Source organism: Sus scrofa, chromosome 2 (assembly GCF_054392235.1).
Source record: "Sus scrofa isolate SSC_HxYL_T2T_F1_AM1 chromosome 2, Sscrofa_HxYL_maternal_Yorkshire_Landrace_v2.0, whole genome shotgun sequence".
NCBI classification, from domain to species: Eukaryota; Metazoa; Chordata; class Mammalia; order Artiodactyla; family Suidae; genus Sus; species Sus scrofa.
Genome location: NC_139384.1, coordinates 123,649,548 through 123,668,703, shown reverse-complemented (window position 1 = coordinate 123,668,703; position 19,156 = coordinate 123,649,548). Strand labels below are relative to the sequence as shown.

Here is a 19,156-nt window from a genome sequence, read left to right as displayed (position 1 = left end):
TGGTTTTCTGAGATTTTCTCTTTAGGGATGGTGGGGATAGGAAAAGGGGGGGATGAATGGGAAAAATCTGAATTCTAGATTCTCATTGTAGGGACTCATGACTTCCTCCTAGGGCCAAGACTACAATGTATCACTGAGATTAATGACTCTTTGATATCTATAGTTAGGAGAGAGGCCAGAGAAGCAAAGGTTTAAAATGTTGTCTTTGGTTCTTTTTCTCTCATTCTCATTTATGACTTTGCAAGCGTTTATTGCTTTGGGGATACCATTTTAAAATACCCCTTTAAAAACTTACATGAATACTTGTAGTCAAAAAGTTACAATAATGATGAAGCTTTATCCCCTTGTTTGTTGCCTGCATACAGTTAACAGGGAAATGCTCTGATGTAATACATTAAAAGTCATGACTAGAGCCAAGATTCTTAAAACAGAGTAGAATTATTTGGAAGAAATGTGGGCCACAGACTTGTGTTTATTAGGGTACTCCCTGTAAATAACCTCTAGAATGGACTCTAAAAGTTTCAGGAGGAAAGAACTGTCTCCAGCCATGGTCTCTCATCATGATACACTGTCACTGAAGGCTGCCTGGGAACCTAGACCTAGACTAATCACAGGGCTTCAGATGCTAGCCAGGGACCTGATGTGTGTTCCATTTCCACCAATTTGCAATAAGAGAATAATACAAACCACTTCCATTTTCAACTCAAAACAATAGCTATTTACCTATTATCTGAACCACTCAATTTTGTGTTTTAATATGATATTGAGTTTCAGTCCGGGGTTACAGAACTTAGGGGTTCTCTCCTCAGATAGCACATCCATGAAAGATGTGATATTTAAATTTTAAAACATAAACTTTGCTAAAAATTTTCCAAGGAATAATTTTTTTTTTTCCTCCAGGAATTACTATTTGAGGAATAGTTCTGTGTTGTGCATAACCTCCAGCACACTGGCTGTGATTACAGGGTAATTAAAAGTATTTGTAAAACTTTATGTAACTGAACTTTCAAAAACAGAGCAAAAATCCTAGGTGATCCTTTATATCAGCAAAGTACTTTCCTCTCTCTCCCTCTATCTCTTTTTATGGCCTTACCCACTTATATGGAAGTTTCAGGGCCGGAGACTGAATCTGAGCCTCAGCAGCAACTTACACCTTAACTGTGGCAACACCAGATCCTTAACCTACTGTGCTGGCCCACGGATCAGACCGCACCTCTGCAGTGACCCGAGCCACTGCAGTCTGATTCTTAACCCACTGTACCACAGTGGGAAGTCTGTGCTTTTCTCTGGTAATTTTTTCTTTCTTTCTTTCTTTCTTTCTTTCTTTCTTTCTTTCTTTCTTTCTTTCTTTCTTTCTTTCTTTCTTTCTTCCTTCCTTCCTTCCTTCCTTCCTTTCTTTAATCTAAAAAAAATATGCTATTTAATTCTTAGTCGTGTGTTTTCTCTTGGCTATTGCCTTTTGAGTAAGCTAAATATATTTGTGATATCTATTCATAATAACTTTTCTCTGTCATGTAGAGAGGAAACCTGATGCTCCTGGCCTTTCATCAGTTTTAGGACAGTTTTCATCCAGTGATTGATTATCTTATTTTATGTACATACTGGTTCTTGTTGCCTACCTATGAAATAGCATTTGATCTGGCTAGTAAATTGAAATCAATTTGTGTTATTTGCTGTCTGTAGTATGCTCTATATGTCTTTAATTTTCCCGTGTGCTTGTAGCCTATCTAATGTAGACTCAAGTGGCAGGAACACAAATAGGATATTGTATTTGTTTAGAGTTTTTCCATAATCACATATAAATTTAGGTGTTTTGAACTATTTGAAAAGACCATGAGAACAAAATAAATGACATGAACATGATTTCTGCACTAACTTATTGCATTTTATGGTAATCATACAGAATGTGAATTTGCTAACTTTTTGGTAGGTGGTAGAGGAGGACAGAGAGCTATGTAACTTCAATATCGCAGAAAGTGGCCTGATTTTTTATTAACTCTTTATGATATTATAATTATCTAGGGCCTTTTTTTCCTAGTATGTGAAAATTAGTATTTCAAGTCATATGTAAAACATGATTGTTGCATGTAATGTTTCATTTATGCTTTTATTTTTCCTTTTTTATGACTTTATTCAAATGTTACATTAAAGCCAGATGACATGGAATTAGGTTTAAGAATTTCCTGCATAATAAGCTGTATCAATCATAATTACATTGTTATTCTTTTAAGTTTCCTTTTGTAGCCATGGAAGAGCTTATCCATTTTTATCATAAATCTTTTTTGAAAAAAATACTCAAAAAGAATGTTTATTCAGTTATTCTGAGGAACTCAGAAATGTTTATCATTCCATTAAAACAATATTCTATAAAAATATTTTTAAAGGAAAAATATGTCTTCTCCATAACTAATTTAACCTTCAGTAATGAATTCTGTGAAGTAAAATTGTATAAAATTTCCTGACATTTTATGAAGATACGTACAAATAAGCCAGACAGCAAATAAAATATCTGAAAGACAAAGATGGATACTTAGTAATTTTTTGATGGATTGTACACATAGGTATCAAATTACTTGATCCTTACTTCCTTGAAAAGGTTAATGACTCTTTTTGCTTTTACCCTTTTATTTAACTGTTTTTTATAAAGATTAAAACAGGAACTGCACTGAGGGACACATATGTCTATGTGTCAGTATGACTGTATAGGTTTTTCTGATATAGGGGACTGAGCCACCAGGTGTATAGCATTGTTAATCATGATTTTCAGTGTTCATTCAGTTCTGTGCTTACATATTCCACTATGGCTGTTAGAGCAGAGTGTACCATTCAAAACCCTTTTAACTTAAATGAAATCAGAAAAGACTTTAAATCTTACCTATCTATATTTATATTTTTAAAATAGCCTATAGGTATGCAAGAATTCATTTAAAATATTAAGACTAAAACATTTTAAAGGAAAAGATGTAAAATTTTTTTTATGTGTACATATTTTTCCTTCATCTTTAATCGGTATGTTAGAGATTTTTAAAACATTTTTATATTGAATAAAATTTCAAAAAATGGGTATTTCATTGTTATCAAACTATCATTAATATCCACTTTTAATGACATCCATGTGTATTCTAGTTTCAATATATTTATTTTATTATGTAAATGACAGATTTTTTATATAGCACATATTTACTTACCTTTTATTATCAAACATAACGCTATCCTTATAGGAATATCTTTTTCATTGCTTTGGTTTTAAAAATACGTTAATCATACATATATTTAATTTAAGTCATTTAGGTATTAGAGCACTTGGGTTTAAATCCAGGAATATAATACCCTTTCCTGAAACACCTTGAAAGAGGTTTGTTGAAAGAAGAGAGCTGTGCATTCATCAAACACTGATCTCTTCCTGATATAGTTGTGGCCAAACTCTTGCTGATTTAACTTGAAAGCCATTAGTATAACTCACCACTTATTGTGTGTGTTTCAGGTGTGTGGAGGTCATCGCAAAGGAGGGACAAAACCTGAAAGAGCTGTATTTGGTGTCCTGTAAAATCACAGATTATGGTATGTAATGAGCCATTGGCCTAATCATTTTCAAGAACAAAAAGGTACAAAAATCTTTGAAAGCTTTTTTAAAAGACATCAAAAGGTACTCTCTCATAGAGACTATTTATTTTTTTCCCTGTACTAACTCTGATCATACCCCCAAATCAAGAAATCATGAGACTAAGAATCAGAATAAAATTAATATGTGTATCAGTTTTTCACCACATGCAATCATACATGCATATGAATTTGTACACACATACACACTCACATAGGATTTAAAAGTATGGTTAAAATAAATATCAAGATAATGAAACATTTGATATAATAAATAGAACTAAAGAAATTATTATGTTGATTTGCTTAATTCAATGTCATAAATGTATTCATGTTGACATTCCAAATGCCAACCTTCTTAATGCTTTAAATTTTTTAAACACTGGAAACTTCCAATAGGAAGATTAGCTACGTAGGAAGTAAAGTGTATACATTTGTTTGTAAGATTATTAAATTATTTTAATTTTAAGTATCCCTTTAAAATGGAGAAAAGCAAGTTGCTTTTTAAAAATATGAAAAGTACAAAATCATTCTGATGGAGTCATAAACACAGATAACCTAGCCTTTCCTTTTTTTGTTCAGCTTTATATAATTTTTCCTATTAATTTCATATTTAATTCATCATTAAGAGTTTTAATGATATTTGGCTTTATGAGAGGTGGTTTCCTTTTCTCTTTTCTGATTTTTAAATTTATTCCATTAAATTGAAGACTATGCTTTCTACCTTGAGGAAAACTAATAATCCGTTAAGTTTTTTATTGTTAACTCTGACATATGCTAACAAATGATTCCAATCCTAGGATGTCATACTGATCGTCTGCCCTGGGTAAGAGAGTTGTATTTTATCAGCTACTAAATTTATCCTTTGGAAGAACTCTTATTAAAACTATAATTAAAAACATACATAAAGAGATTTAGCTTAAAGATAATTTTGTTTCAGAGTTCATTGCTTGAGAATGGCAAATGTCTTATGTGGATTTATCCGTAATGTTTCTGGGTTGTTGGTTTTTTCCTAATTATACCATGCGGAGAAGAGTGTTTTTTCCCTTTGTAGTTTGTTTTCTGGTTTGGCCTATTAGATTGCCACTTGGATGTAGTGAGTCTAAAATGTCCATTATCTTCCTATTGTCTAGGCCTTAGCAAGTTCTCTTTGCCCAACATCTGGCATATCCTCAATACTTGTAGATTTGTTAATTAACTTGGACAGTCATTCATTCCAGAGTCTTTACTTGGTGTTCAAGGTCCCCTATCGGCCCGTCCAATCTTATATGTCTGCCTTTTACCTGTTTGCTGCCAATGTCAGATTGTTAACAGCCAAGAGAGCTATGGATTAAATTCCTTTGAATGAATGAATTCCTTTGAATAATTTCCTGCAATGGAAAATACAGCTAAAATTACACTCTGTTCCAGCACTAGTTACGTTAGCCAGTGCAAGGAAATGTTCCAAAAGGTATGAAAAAGAGAAAAAGCTTTGGTCTTGGAACAAGTCTGGGATCAAATTCTGTCTTTGTTCTTTGTCTGTTCTTTGGCCTTTGGAAAGTTCCTTCCCACCTCTGAGGCTGGTTCCTCATTTGTAAATCGGGGAACTAGTATTTGACTTCATGGTCCTGTATGAACCTGGTACCCTGTCTAAGGATTAGCACAGTGTGTAATGCTGAGAACATTTGTTCTCCTACAGGAGGGGGACAGAGAAAAGATTCACACAGAATCCTTCTACTTCCTTTCCTTTCTTTGAAAGGAAGGTCTTGGAAAAAGTTTTTGTTGTTATCATTGCTACTGTTCATTGCTATTGTTTAGTGATATTCTCGTGTTTTCTGGTGTTTTAAGATTTGTGGATTCTTTTCCTCCTGGTGAGGTAAAAATTATGTTAAAACTTTGCTCATGTGGTTTGCATGTATTCATATCTCTGAATATTTTAGGTCAGTGGTTCTCAACCCTCTCTGCACATTAGGATCACCTGGGGAGCTTCTAATATATTCTGATGCCTGAACCTTACACAAGACTAATTAAATCAGAATTTCTAAGAGGTGGGGCCCAAGCAATAAAATCTGCTTAAGTGAAGTTAATGTCAGTCAAATTTTAGAACCACTGATGTAGTCCAGTTGAGAGGAGTTAGAAGTGAAAATTTTGAGGACTTCCTCCATGGAGGCAAATCTATCACGGTTTTTTCCATACCTCATTGCTTCCAGCTAACTTCCAACCTCTCTTTTGCACCTCCTCTCTCTTCCTTCTTTCCTAGGAAAAAATCTCTGTGTGTCTGTTGGTTCTGTCTTTCAGAATGTTGGGACACAATTGAGGATGAGGGGGAAAAGGTTAATAGTTTATGAGATTGTACTATAATTGCTACTTGATTATAAAATTAAAAGAAATTACTGAATGCTCAGCTCAGCTCCTCTTTTTTCCCTTGGTACCATGCCAATAACACATGAACAATTTTTTCAAAAAGACAGCAAAAGGGATTATTCACTGTAACCAGAGAAACAGCATGTTATTGAAGGTAACTGTCCTGCTACGGGAGGCTATCTGTGATCCCTTGCCCTGTGTTAATTATCAGTTTTAAGAAGGAAAAGGAGATGCCTTTTTCCTTCCTTAGCTGGATAATTAGAGACATCTTCTATAGGATTTTTGGGTTACTGAGTCTACTTAGAAATTGTTAATTTTTAAAATTATTTTTTACAATTTGTATTTATATTGAAGTGTAGTTTACTTACAGTGTTGCGTTAATTTCTGCCGCACAGAAAAGTGACTCAGTTATACATGTACATTCTTTTTCATATTCTTTTCCATTGTGGTTTATCACAGGATATTGAATATAGTTCCCTGTGCTATGCAGTAGGACCATGTTGTTTATCTATTCTATAAATATATATATAATAGCTTGTGTCTGCTAATCACAACCTTCCCCTCCATCTCTCCCCCATCTCCCCCTTGGCAACCACAGATCTGTTCTCTGTGTCTGTGAGTCTGTTTCTGTTTCATAGATAAGTTCACTTGTGTCATAGTTCAGATTCCATATATAAGTGATGTCATATGGTATTTGTCTTTCTCTTTCTCACTTACTTCACTTAGTATGATAATCTGTACGTAGATCCATGTTGCAGAAATTGTAAAATTTGATGTATACCCTGATACTGGGGAATTTCATCCTTCAAGAGACCACTCCTTAATTCTCCTTCCTATTGCTTTGCTCATATTCTAGCTAGTCTCCTTCTCACCTCCTCTTTCCATTTCCATGGTGTTGTGTTTGTACATGCTCTCAGTACAGTATCTCAAATTTTTGAAGTTTTTTTCAGGAGGCATTGATTCAGAAACAGCAGCTCGCCTCGCTTATCATTTATAATTTTTGTCAAGATTCTCACAGATGTTGAATGTGATATTATAGTGTTTAGCAACACCTGGCCAGGCTGTTATGAAGTTATGTTCATTTTAATTGATATATGATATAGTTGTCACAAAGAAAACTATCATTCTAATAGGCTTCTTATTCCCCAAATTGAACATAGATCTTTGTGGTAAAGGATAGCAATTATAAACAAATCAATAATTCAGGCACCGCTAAATGGAAAATACAGTCTTGGGAAATTGCTCCCTAAAGAGAAATCTAATATAGTCACTCTTCTATCACTAAACAAATAAATGTTATAGGCCATATCGTGGAAGAAAACTCAAACTAAGGAATTAGAGAGTTAGGTTTGAATTTGCTTTTTCTTTCCTTTGTGACCTTGAGCAAATGACTTAACCTCTTAGTTTTGTCATCTGTTAAGCACATGATAATAAACACCATAAACATAAAAGGTAGTGAATATGAATATAAAACATCTGTGTCGAGCTTGGTGACATACTGGATACTCACTAATTGGCAGTTGTTATAGCATCACCTCTTTTTCTGAAGAAGAATTAGCCTGCCTCCTACTCTAAGGGTGCCTTTCTGTTTGTGGGAATCATTATTTAGAAGTTTGATCTGTATTAGTCTATACCTGCCTATTTGGCTTCCACACTTAAGCCATCAAAACCAGATGCTTATTAATAAGGAATAAAAGATTCAGCAAAATGTTTAAAATGTTTATTTTGTCTGCCTATCATAGGTTTCCTCGCTGTCTCTTCTCTCTGTTACCTTCATTTTTATTTGGATAATTTTCTCTTGGCTCTGCTTAGGCTTTTCTTTGTTCTTATAATAATTCGTCACCTAATAATTTCCAACCCACCTTTCTGGTCACTTTCAAATACTTTTCTGTTGAAAACTGTCCTCCTTTAGAAAAGTTTATCCTTAGGATTAAAAGGAAGACAAGGAGGAGAAATCAACTTGTATCACTCAAGCCTATGGAGGTCAGAGTCATTCTTTATCAGGGTGCAAGGCATAGAATGTGCGGTATCATAAATGGGATGGATGAATAAAGCCCTTATCTCCAATGGCACCTCCGTAGTGAAGGTTAGCAGTGTCATGGGAGAGTTGTAAAAAGGACCCAGGTTGCCTTCTGGCTTGTTATTACATTTCTGTTAACTTTAGCACTCCTGAGGACCCCTGAAATATACTCTAGAGGATATCTTTTTGCTTCCCATCTCAAGTTGTCAAGTAGCCTTTTAATTAAAGAAGACTGTAAACATTCACCTATTGACATTGATATCTGTGGCCTCCAAGGTCACTGACAAGCTACAGGCTCACTCTGGACCCCTCCATATTCTCTTTGGTCAATTGCACAGGTTCTGGGGCTGCTCTCCCAGAACAGTCTGTGACTGCCCCTTACTCTGCCTGCACATACTCTGCTGCCTGATCTGGGGCTTTCAACCTAACACCAGAGTGGGCTACAAAAGCTTTTGCGTTGTTCTAAGCGAAAGGTCTTCCAAGACAAGGAGGTCATTGTCCCGTGGTTATCCTGTGAGATGTAATTTCCGTTGGCTTGTCACATGACAGGTATGATATATATTCATTCTGTCAACAAATATTGATTCAGTACCTACTGTGTGCTGGGCCCAGTGCTACACATAGGAGATGCAGTTTCCACATTCCTGGAGCTTTCATCCTAGGAATGAAAGGCAGGGCTGGCCTGCTTATTAAAAAAAGAGCTGGGGGGGAGGGAGGTAATGCATCTCCTTCTTCCAGACAAGCAGAATGGCAGGGAGTGCCTGCTGACATTAATCTTTGCTTTGGTCTAACCCGTGCCTCACCCCAGCCTTGTTGACCTTCTAACGCTATTGAAAGATTAATAGGTTGTACGTTCGCTACCTCTTCTTGGGATACCAGACCTCTTTAGCTATTAGTTAACCCCAATTGGGACCCAGGATACATTATCAAAGTCAGCACACAGAAGAGACAAAAAGGAATCCCAATAAGCACTCTGGGTTACACTAGCATCAAGAGTGCTTCATTTTTTTTCCTTGCCAAACCAACACTGATACATTATTCAAGAAAAGAATCTTATACCCAAAATAATTTTGCTTTCTCATATCATCTTATTTTTCATATTATTAGGTATGCATTACATACAATGATGTCCCGTTTACAATTAAATTCTTGGTTCTTTCCTTTTATGTTTTGTTTCATTTTCAAATTGTATTTCAAACTGCTCCAAGATTGCTGGGTATGATTCAACTCCTTTTGTCAGCAGGAATAGCTAATAGTTGTAAAATGACAGAGAAGAACTTTAGAAAATCCATTTGCAAGTCAAAAAGAATGCCTTATTGTTTACTGTTGATTATTCTCACTTTATCTTCATTCTATCATTTAAATATAGATAGCTTTTATTGTTTCTAACAAAATTGCACTAAATTGCTAAATCTTCTATTGTTGCCATTTCCCTTGTTTATATGTCCACCTTAAAAGTTATTCCTCTCCACTTCTAATTCTTTATTTAATTCCTGGAGTTCCTCACTGCTGGGTTTATATGTCTACTCTTGTACTTAGCAATCCTTATGTTCTCTTTTTTCTTTCTTTTCTGTAATGGTCATGACTTTTCACCCCGAATTTAGTATTTAACTTCAAATTTTTCTAATTTTTTTCTCAACAACAAAGAAAATTGTTTTTTCTTCTCTACTTCCTAGGTCATCCTAAGACTGCAACTTTATAACACTGAAATAAAAGACTGAATAATAAGTGTTTATTATAATAGACTTTTCGTAATAGACTACACATCTCAAATCTATTGAGAAGCCCTTCTTAAGACATTTCTTTGGGTCTCCTGTAACTAGTACAAAGGCCAACTCTAGCTTCATATATGATGAGCTTTTTTAAGTTAAATCTTTTAACTTACATTTAAAAGAGAAATGGATCAATTTCTGTGCTTGACCCTGAACTTTCTTTTACTTCTAAATACATTAATGTTGGTCCAAATCAGTTTATTAATTTTTATAAGTAAACTAAATTTCCATATTTAACTGAATTATCAACTAAAATATTAACTTTTCCACTTTCCTTTTCTCAATTACTTTTAGCATTCCTAAAATAGAATGTTTGATTTTAATTTTAATTAACTATTTTTAAAATGAATCTTATGAAACAGTTCTATCATAGATAAAAAACAAGTTGTTCCAAGTCACATAAAAAGTCATTTTTTGGACTCCTCATTGATTAGTACCCTTGAATGTGCGGGCTAGGCATTTATTTTCCTTGAACTATGCTGTAGAATGAATAGAGATTTCATCAATCATTATCAGTGTTATATCAGCGATGTGTAGATCTAAAGGAGATTGCAACAAACATCAGGACATAATAATAGATAATAATAGATTTCCAGTATCCTGAAAGAGACAATTTCTTAATGTTTAAAACTTCTTGTAAATAGATGTCTCGAGTGGTAGTGAGCTCTCTATTATAAGAGTTATTCAAACTAAAACAATCTCTTTTAAAGAATAAGGAAGGATGGACACAGTGGGTAAGGAACTGACCTCTAAAATGTTTAAATTTCTTTCTAATCCTTGGGTTTATACTGGACCTGTTCCATTCTTGTTCCATTCAGCAAGTGTTTACTGTATGTGTGCTTGTTGGGTGCTGTGGAGAATACAGAGATGATTGAAGAAGAAGAAGATAAAAGCACTGAAAATGTTTCCCAACGTACTAAGCAACATGATGATGTCAAATAAAAAATGAGCCCTATGTGATATAGGGGCTAAGGAGGACAAGGTCTTGAGAGATCAAAATCTTTGGGGAAGGGTTTTTGCTGGAAGAAACACAGGAGGACCTATATGAGAGGGAAGGGCATTTGAGGTAGTACAGCCCTAGGAAAGGCTTAGAGCAAGAACAGGTGTCTGAATGGATGAGTTTGTATGCGTTGGTTAATCTAAAGAAAGAACAGAAATCATCCAAAGTGATTACGTGCACACACGGGCAAATTTTGAAGAAACCTTATGAAAATATTCTAGTTGAAAATTCAGGGTAAGTTCCAACTTTCATCTCGACTTTTCCTGTCTTATTCACCATTCCCATGGTAACAACTTAACTTACATAAAAGGAAACACTACTTTGGGTTCTAACTACTAATCAGTACCCAGTTCAATTGAAAGAAGTCAAGTGCAAATTTTCATAATAATATTAATAGGATAATTAACATTTATTAGCTCTTTTCTATGGGCATTATTCTCTTAATTCCCTTAAGAGATATGTACTATTAGCACTTTAGCTATGTACTATTAGCATTCAAGCTAAGAGATGTGGAAACTGAGGCCAGGAAAACCTCAGGTTCACACAGTTTGTGAGAAAAGGTATGGAAGGGATTCAATATTAACTCAGTCTCTTGGGTAAACCCTCATAGGTCAGTGATGTGCTTAGAAGTGTTTCCTATTAGAAAGCTTTTTTAGATTTTCCTAGTCGTCAAAGCTTAAACAATATAACTGAATCCCATGATACCACGTTTTTCTGTGTATATATAAAAAAAAGTCAAAGAGAAGGTACCATATGAAATCTAATTATATAGTTATAGAACTTAATAGGCTTAATATACTTATTTGCTATAATTCTGTTGTGCTGGCACCAAATATCACTTGTGTTCTATGATCAAATATCCCCTAGCTGGAAGTTAGAGACTCATTGATATTCAGTGTGTCTTCATGTATTCAACAATTGTTTTCTTCATAATTTCAAAACTGTATATAATTCTTCATGAGTTAATTTTTTTTCTTACACTCTTTCTAAATTATTACCAAGAGCTTATGAAGGAGGCAGAAATACCACTACTCTTTTTTAATGGATGAGAACATTGAGCCCAGGCAGGTTTTAATTAATTAGCAGAACTTTAAACAATAATATTCCCATTCCAAATCATGTATTGGATTATGTGCAGATAACTTCTTAAACTTATCTGCTTTTCATACAGAAATGAATTTCTTCATTTAAATAGTCCTTTAAAAGTAATTTTACCCAATACTAAATGACCTGATTTCATAGCGTTTTTTTAAAGTGCTGTTATTTCTAGATACACACAGTTGTACTGTTCTCAAAAACGTAAGCAGTTGTTCTCTTCTTTAAGTTCTTCTCCCTTAAACCTGAGCTCAGAAGTTCCTGGGGCTTCAATGTCATCATCTGCATCAGGTGCCCTTTACTTCTCTTAGGAGAAGTGATCTCCTAAGAGATTGAATCTCCTAATTGAGTCTCTTCTGTGTGGCTTTGCTCTCTGCCTTCTTTTTGCTCTTTACCTTCAGTGTTCCTCATCCTCTGAGGTATCATGAAAAGTAGGAGCAAAAAGAGGGTTTAAAAGCCAAGGGCTACATCTCTTCCTTCCAAAGCGTTAAAACTTTATCTCTTCCACCTAATAGCTTCTTGGGACTTAACTTCTCTTTAAGATAATTTTGTCCTCCCCGGCTGTGTGTTTGACTAAATCTTCTTCACTATTTGCTGATTAATTAGCCTACTTAAGATCCTTGGCATCCTATTTATTTCAGGGAGGAAAAAAAAAACCCAAAAAAAGAAAACAAAACTAACATTTGCCAAGTTTCCCATTAGAAATTGATAGCAACATTCATAGCAAAATATAACTTAAACTAATTGATTTTACTGTATGGCTTTCACTAATTAGGCTCACATTATTATATCCACTAACACTGATGAGATTAAGCCTTATCAGAAGTTCTAGCTCTTTTTACTTACTAGCAAGGACTTCATTATATTAACAGCAGCTATCCTTTATTGATTTCTTGGTTTACTTGAGTTCGGTTTATATAGGAAAGGAAGGAATAATACATGATTCTTTCTCCTTATTTACCTGTTTTCGAAATACTAGTTTAGTTTATATTATCATCCAAAAATGATCAATGATGAGTTATTGGTTTTTTAAGTTATCATTATAGACTCACTAATCCATTGTAGTTATTTTTAAAATTGATACTCAGATTGTCCTGTCTTTGGTAGCAGAAGCTTCTTTAAATTGTTTCCCATGTCCATTTGACATGGGCTGATTATATTAAAACATACCAGACTCATCTTGTGCAATTCATGCTGGAGACATGGCATCAGCCTTCTTTGTGGAGGACTTTGGTTCTTTGAATGAATTAGGCTTTTAAAAAACTTTATCTTCTTGGAGTTCCCTGTCGTGGCGCAGTGGAAACCAATCCGACTAGGAATCATGAGGTTGCGGGTTTGATTTCTGCCCTCACTGATTGAATTAGGGATCCAGTGTTGCTGTGAACTGTGGTGTAGGTCAGACACAGCTTGGATCTGGCATTGCTGTGGTATAGGGCCGGCAGCTACAGCTCTGATTAAACCCCTAGCCTGGGAACTTCCACATACCAAAGGTGCAGCCCTAAAAAGACAAAAAAACAAAACAAAAAAACAACAACAAAAAACCCCGCTTTACCTTTTAAGTCTGTGCTGCACTCTGAATCTTATATCACTGTATTTTCTGCCTTGTATTCCTCCAGCTTAAAACCTATTGTAGATCTCATCACAAGTCCACACTTTCCATTACAACTCAGCAACATCAGCCCAACTGAGTGTTAGAGAGTCCTCATTTAGGGATTCTCAACGCACTGGAAACATCTAGTTCCTTATACAAGCACACCTCATTTTATTTTGCTTTGCTTCATTGCACTTTGTAGATATTGCAGTTTTTACAAATTGTTGGTTTGAGGCAACCTTATGTCAAACAAGTCTATTGGCACCATCTTTCCAATAGCATTTGCTCATTTTGTGTCTCTGTGTCACATTTTGGTAATTCTCAAAATATTTCAAACTTTCTCTTTATTGTTATACTTCTTATTGTGATCTGTGGTCAGCAATCTTTGATATCACTGAAGGCTGAGATGATGGTTAGCATTTTTTAGTAATAAAGTATTTTTTAATTAAGTTATATACCTTAGTTTTTTTAAACAATGCTATTGCACACTTACTAGACTGCAGTATAGTATAACCATAACTTTTATGTGCACTGGGAAACCACAGAATTCATGTTACTTATTTTATTGCAATATTCACTTTATTGTGACAGCCTGGAGCCGAACCTGCAGTGTCTCTGTATCCAACATTCTCTTAATTCTACTCACTGTTTCTGCTTTGGGATAAATTAGGGATAGAACTTGGGAAGAAGTACTTCTACATTTTAGCTACCCTATTAATTTTCTGGGGATTTTCTTCTTTCTTTGTCTCTGATGTTCTGCATTTGTTTTAGGTAGATGTTAAAATATGACCTCTTGGACCCACTTGGGAATAAATAGAAAAGTATTCAAACAATATGATGTTACATAATCTCTTTCAGGGGCTTTTAAACTTTCTTGTTCTACAGTGAAAAATATATGTCGCATGTAAAGTGCTTGTTGGATTCTCCCTAAAGTGATTTCATCACTTACTAGAATAACTAGCAGTTTGAAACAAAAACACTGCTCTGATTCATCTTCCCCTCCAAAGTATAGATAAGAACTAGATCTGTCAGTGATTTGCCTTAGAGTAGAAAACTGATGGATTTTCTTGGTATAAAATAGACACTATTCTCAAGGTAGAAGGTGCAACCTTCCCAAGCTCATCAAATCCCATATGTTGATCTTATTATCTATGAAATAAGAGGTTAATATTCCTTTCATCTCATATCTTTGAGAATAGCAGAATCAGATTCTCTTTTTGATTTTACTTTAGGGTAGATATTAGATGGAACATTCTCCTGAGGCAAAAAAAAAAAAGTAGCTTGAATAATTTAATTACCTAATTAAGTCAAACTTAGGTTTAACTTAAATATTAAACTGTTCATTTTAACCCTTATCCTAAAACATTCCCTTGACTTTTTAAGACTCAGTCAATTAGAATTTATCTGTCAAATGTGTTCTTTTTCTTGGGTTTATCTGCATGACATTAAATAAATAGTTTGAACTTTTCAACTTTTCAAACAATTGTGTTGAGTTGACGTGGCTGATTCAGCCTATGTGCCTCTGTGTGCTGTGCATGCCAAATGCCTGAAAGCAACTTGTCTTTCATTGAGAATGACTGAGCGTGAGCAGAGAAAAGAGAATTTTACAAATTAGAAATAAGGAGTAAACAAAAGAAAATTCTCCCTGTTTTTAGGGAGTTGAGGTACTTTTTTATTTATATATATATAATATATATATTTAAAAAGCCATATGTATATGATATATATATCATGTATATAAAAGTTATATGTATTAAAATATATATATTTTTAAATTAACAGCCTTCATACTGATATAATGTAAATTTTGCTTGCCAGAATACTTTCATATGGTAAATAATTCTTAGAAGCAGAAAATAAAATATGTAGAAAACTAGCTAAGCAGTATTTGAAATGTGATAATTGTATGTGTTTTAACTAAGTACTGTTTGATAAGTGATAATTGTATATATGTTTTGATCATCTCAATCTCTTTCTTAGGTTAACTTTCCCATTTTTTTTTTCTTTCTACTATCTCTTTCCTCACATATGGCTCTAGGAGTTTCTCCAAGAAAGCAGTTTTGCTTTGAAGATATTTCATTTCCTCTCATAAAGACTTCTTCTGTTCTTTTAGATTTAAATCACAATAATGCCCTCATAGGATCCAACCCCTTTTCTGCCCTCTGTCTGAGAATCTTTCCAAAGTCAGCCTGGGAAAATCAGATTTGGAGATTTGAAGTCCAAAGATGCTGCTTTGTGGTACTGAGGATGAGACAGTACTCATGACCAAGACAAAACCATCTAGAATGACCCTTTCGGAACCTGCTTGAGGGGAATATATTTGGAATTTTGAATCACTTATATCCTATGGTGGTAACCAGAAACTTCTTTTAAATGAATGAGAATATGTAGTTCCTCCCTTATTTGTGGGTATCAGTTACTCATGATCAACTGTGGCCCAAATATATTAAGTAGAAAATTCCAGAAATGAATAGTTTGCAAGTTTTAAATTGTGTGACTTTCTGAGTAGCATGATGAGATCTTGCACCATCCCATCCCAGCCGGGAGGTGAATTATCCCTTTGCCCAGAGAGTCCAGGCTGCATACCCCACCCACCCATTACTCATGTAGTAGCCCTTTTGGTTCTCAGATGCATTATTAGAGTATCACAGTGCTTGTGTTTAAGTAGCCCTTAGTTTATGTAACAATGGTCCCCAAACGACAGGTGTAGTGATGCTGGCAATTTGGATACTCTCTTATTGTGCCTAATTTTAAATTAATCTTTACCATAGGTGTGTGTGTATAGGAGAAAACATGTATATGGCTTGCTGCTTTCCAGGGTTTCAGGCATCTTCTAGGGGTCTTGGAATATGTCCCCCACAGATAAGGACGGACTGCTGTTTTATATATATATATGTATATATACAGGTACATATATATATGAATGATAATACCACACATATATATCATAATAGCATACATATATGATATATATACATATATATCATCATAAATAAGAGCCAAGCCAAGTTTGAACAGCAATGAGGAACTTAACATTTCAGCTCTACAAAATAAATGAAGAGTTTGAAATTCAATCAGTCCTATTTTATGTTTAGGCAAATGTACTTGGCTTTTTATGAGAATCATACCTTCTGCTCTGGTTTACATACGAAATTGGGTGAAATTCTCTAAAGCACTCGTTTTCAACTTTGCCGTTACAACACACCTTGCAATTAAGCTTTGCAAACGATTTTCTTCCTAAAAAATTATAAATAAGAATGGATTCAGTGATTTCTTCTTTTCAGTCACTTGGATTCTGATAGTATTTCCTTGAGTGGCAGAAAGGGAGATGAGGTTAGCAGGCATGCTGAAATCTGCACATAATTTGGGGCTTTTTTATTGTCATAGCTCACCAATATACCATTATTAATTATTTACATGCTTACAAAATGTATTCTTATGAAGGCCAGCCCTCTACTTCCGATATGCATATTCTCCTAAAATTTATGTCATGATCTTTTGCTTCCACAGTATTTGGAGGCTGGAGCAAATTCAGGGAATATAGGCGAGTATGTGCTTCACATTCTCAGTATTATCCATCACATTCATCAGTCAGCAGGGGAAAACACTGATTCTAGAACTGGGGGCAGTGAGGACAAAGAGGGCACCAAACACAGCACAAACCTGAAGAAAGATTCCCCCCCACCCCCTACTGCAAACAAAATTATGAAGAAAGGTAAATTATGTGGAAAAAGCTTTTCAGTAATTATGCTTCTTTTCTCATGTAGCACACACTTCATATTTTTGTTGAATAGAATGTTGATTTGGAAGCTGTTTTCTCAGATTTATGAAAAAATAGAATTTTAACTTTTTATTCAAGAAAATTATCTTTATCTTTAATAGCCTGCATGGCATATACTTTTAAATTAGTTATTTTAAGACACAGCGTTTAAATTAGACACCTACTGCAGTTCCTTAAGGTTTCCTGATATATCATGAGGCTCTTAAAACACTTTTTTACATGCGGTGGGCTCTACAAATATTTACCTCTTTTTTTTCAACTTCAGGAAGCCAGTTGAAAATTTTAGAATTAGAATTTGGAGCTGTGGAGAGTATTTTCGGACTATTACAAATCTATCTAAATCTACAACCTGCTAGGAAAGATCGAATCCCTTCCATCTTGTGATTGTAATATATGATTTGTGCGGACTTCAGTCTGTCTCCCAAATATGTTTAGTATTTTCTAAACTGAGGTTCTGTTCTGTGCCAGGGAGGTTTCTAACTGTGCGTGTTCAGTCCACTGATTGACTGACTGAGAGCTAAATTATTCTTGCTAACACATACTCAGTTCCCAACCACTGTAGAAAAGAGGGACTCCAAGACCAAAATTGGACCCTCACTAACAAAGCCTGCTTTCTGCCGCTAGTAATCCTTACACAGTGAATGAAAATTCAGTGACCTATATTCTTCCATTTAAATCCTTAAAAATTTAAATTAAAACTTTGTCAACAGTAATTCTAACCATACTGAAGCAAAAAGAGCGTTCCCTGCAATCTGGCAGCACTAAATGTAATTCATAACTATCAAAAATCCGTTTTCTCTGCATAACTTTTAAGAATGCTCCTGATGTCTTGAAAATTCCATGCAATTTTCTTTAAAAGTTGGTTTGGAATGCCACTGTGCATCTTGAAGCCCACATACAGTGAGTTAAATTACAGCAATAGTATATTTCTCAAGCACCATATAGTTGCAAATCCTTTATCCTGGAGTACATAGTAAAGGATTTTCTCCTTGAACAGTGAAGGAAGTTGAACTTTGGGGTTGTTTCAATTTAACACATGATGTGCTGCACACTTAAAGATGTGTTTTGCCTTTCCTGCTTTTTCTCCTTTATTCGTTCTTGCCTCCCATAAAAGGAATTAAGTATGTAATGCCGATTTTAAAACTGGATCCTCATTATCACTATTCTCAAAGCATCATTTCCCCACACTGGCTTAAGTAAGTACCTGCTTTTTAGTGGGTTAATCTAAATGCAGAGTGGAAGGCTCTTTACTCTTCACCACATCTTCCACTTCTTTGTTACCATTGCTGGTCTTCTCTGACTCACAAATGGCATCACTATTCAGCTTGTGACTGCAGCTGAAACTGACATGTCTCTGATGCTTTACTTTTCTTCATACCTCTCCTTAGCATCCATTAACAAGCCAGGTCAACTCTACCCTCAAAATGTATCTCAAGTTGAGGTAGCTCCATGATAACTGCACAAGCCCCTTAATTATATCCCTTATTTGTCTTCTTCTTACTTTACAGTCCATCACAGAGCAGCTACAATGAATCTTCCAAAATATTCTTAGATGAATGAGTAAATTACAGTGTTATTAAAATTAATTTGTTCGTGATTTTAACAATATGTTGTGTATCCTGGGCTGCATATAGACTTAAAACCAAAAGAAATGTTAAACGTTTAAGTACCCCACCTACCATGAGGTTGTATTAGGTTCAACTAAACATTTAGACATTTAGCTATCATAGTCTGCTAGAAAGGGTGAAGGATGGGAATCTCAGCTTGCCCTAGAGGCAGTCCTGTTCTGTAGGAGGCTTTGCAGCGGCTCATGCCCCAGTTCATCCCACCATCAGGGAAGCATCTTTCACCACCAAGTGAAGGTTCAAGTACAAGGAAATGAGAGCCATGTAGCATGGGTACAGGTGCTGCCCTGGCTTAGAAGCTTCAAACCCCAAGAACTAATAGGCATAGA

General features: G+C 34.9%; 1 protein-coding gene across 2 annotated transcripts in view; it reads left to right on the top strand.

Moving 5' to 3' along the window:
* FBXL17 (F-box and leucine rich repeat protein 17) overlaps positions 1-19,156 on the top strand; it is a 491,597-nt gene that overhangs the window by 324,288 nt on the left and 148,153 nt on the right. For both annotated transcript variants that reach the window (XR_014838483.1, XM_003123817.7), the window contains one exon: positions 3,485-3,561. Coding sequence is in view for 1 of the 2 variants with exons in the window: in XM_003123817.7 (XP_003123865.5) it covers positions 3,485-3,561 (77 nt within the window). In the remaining variant the exon portion in view is untranslated. The remainder of the gene's footprint in view (positions 1-3,484; positions 3,562-19,156) is intronic.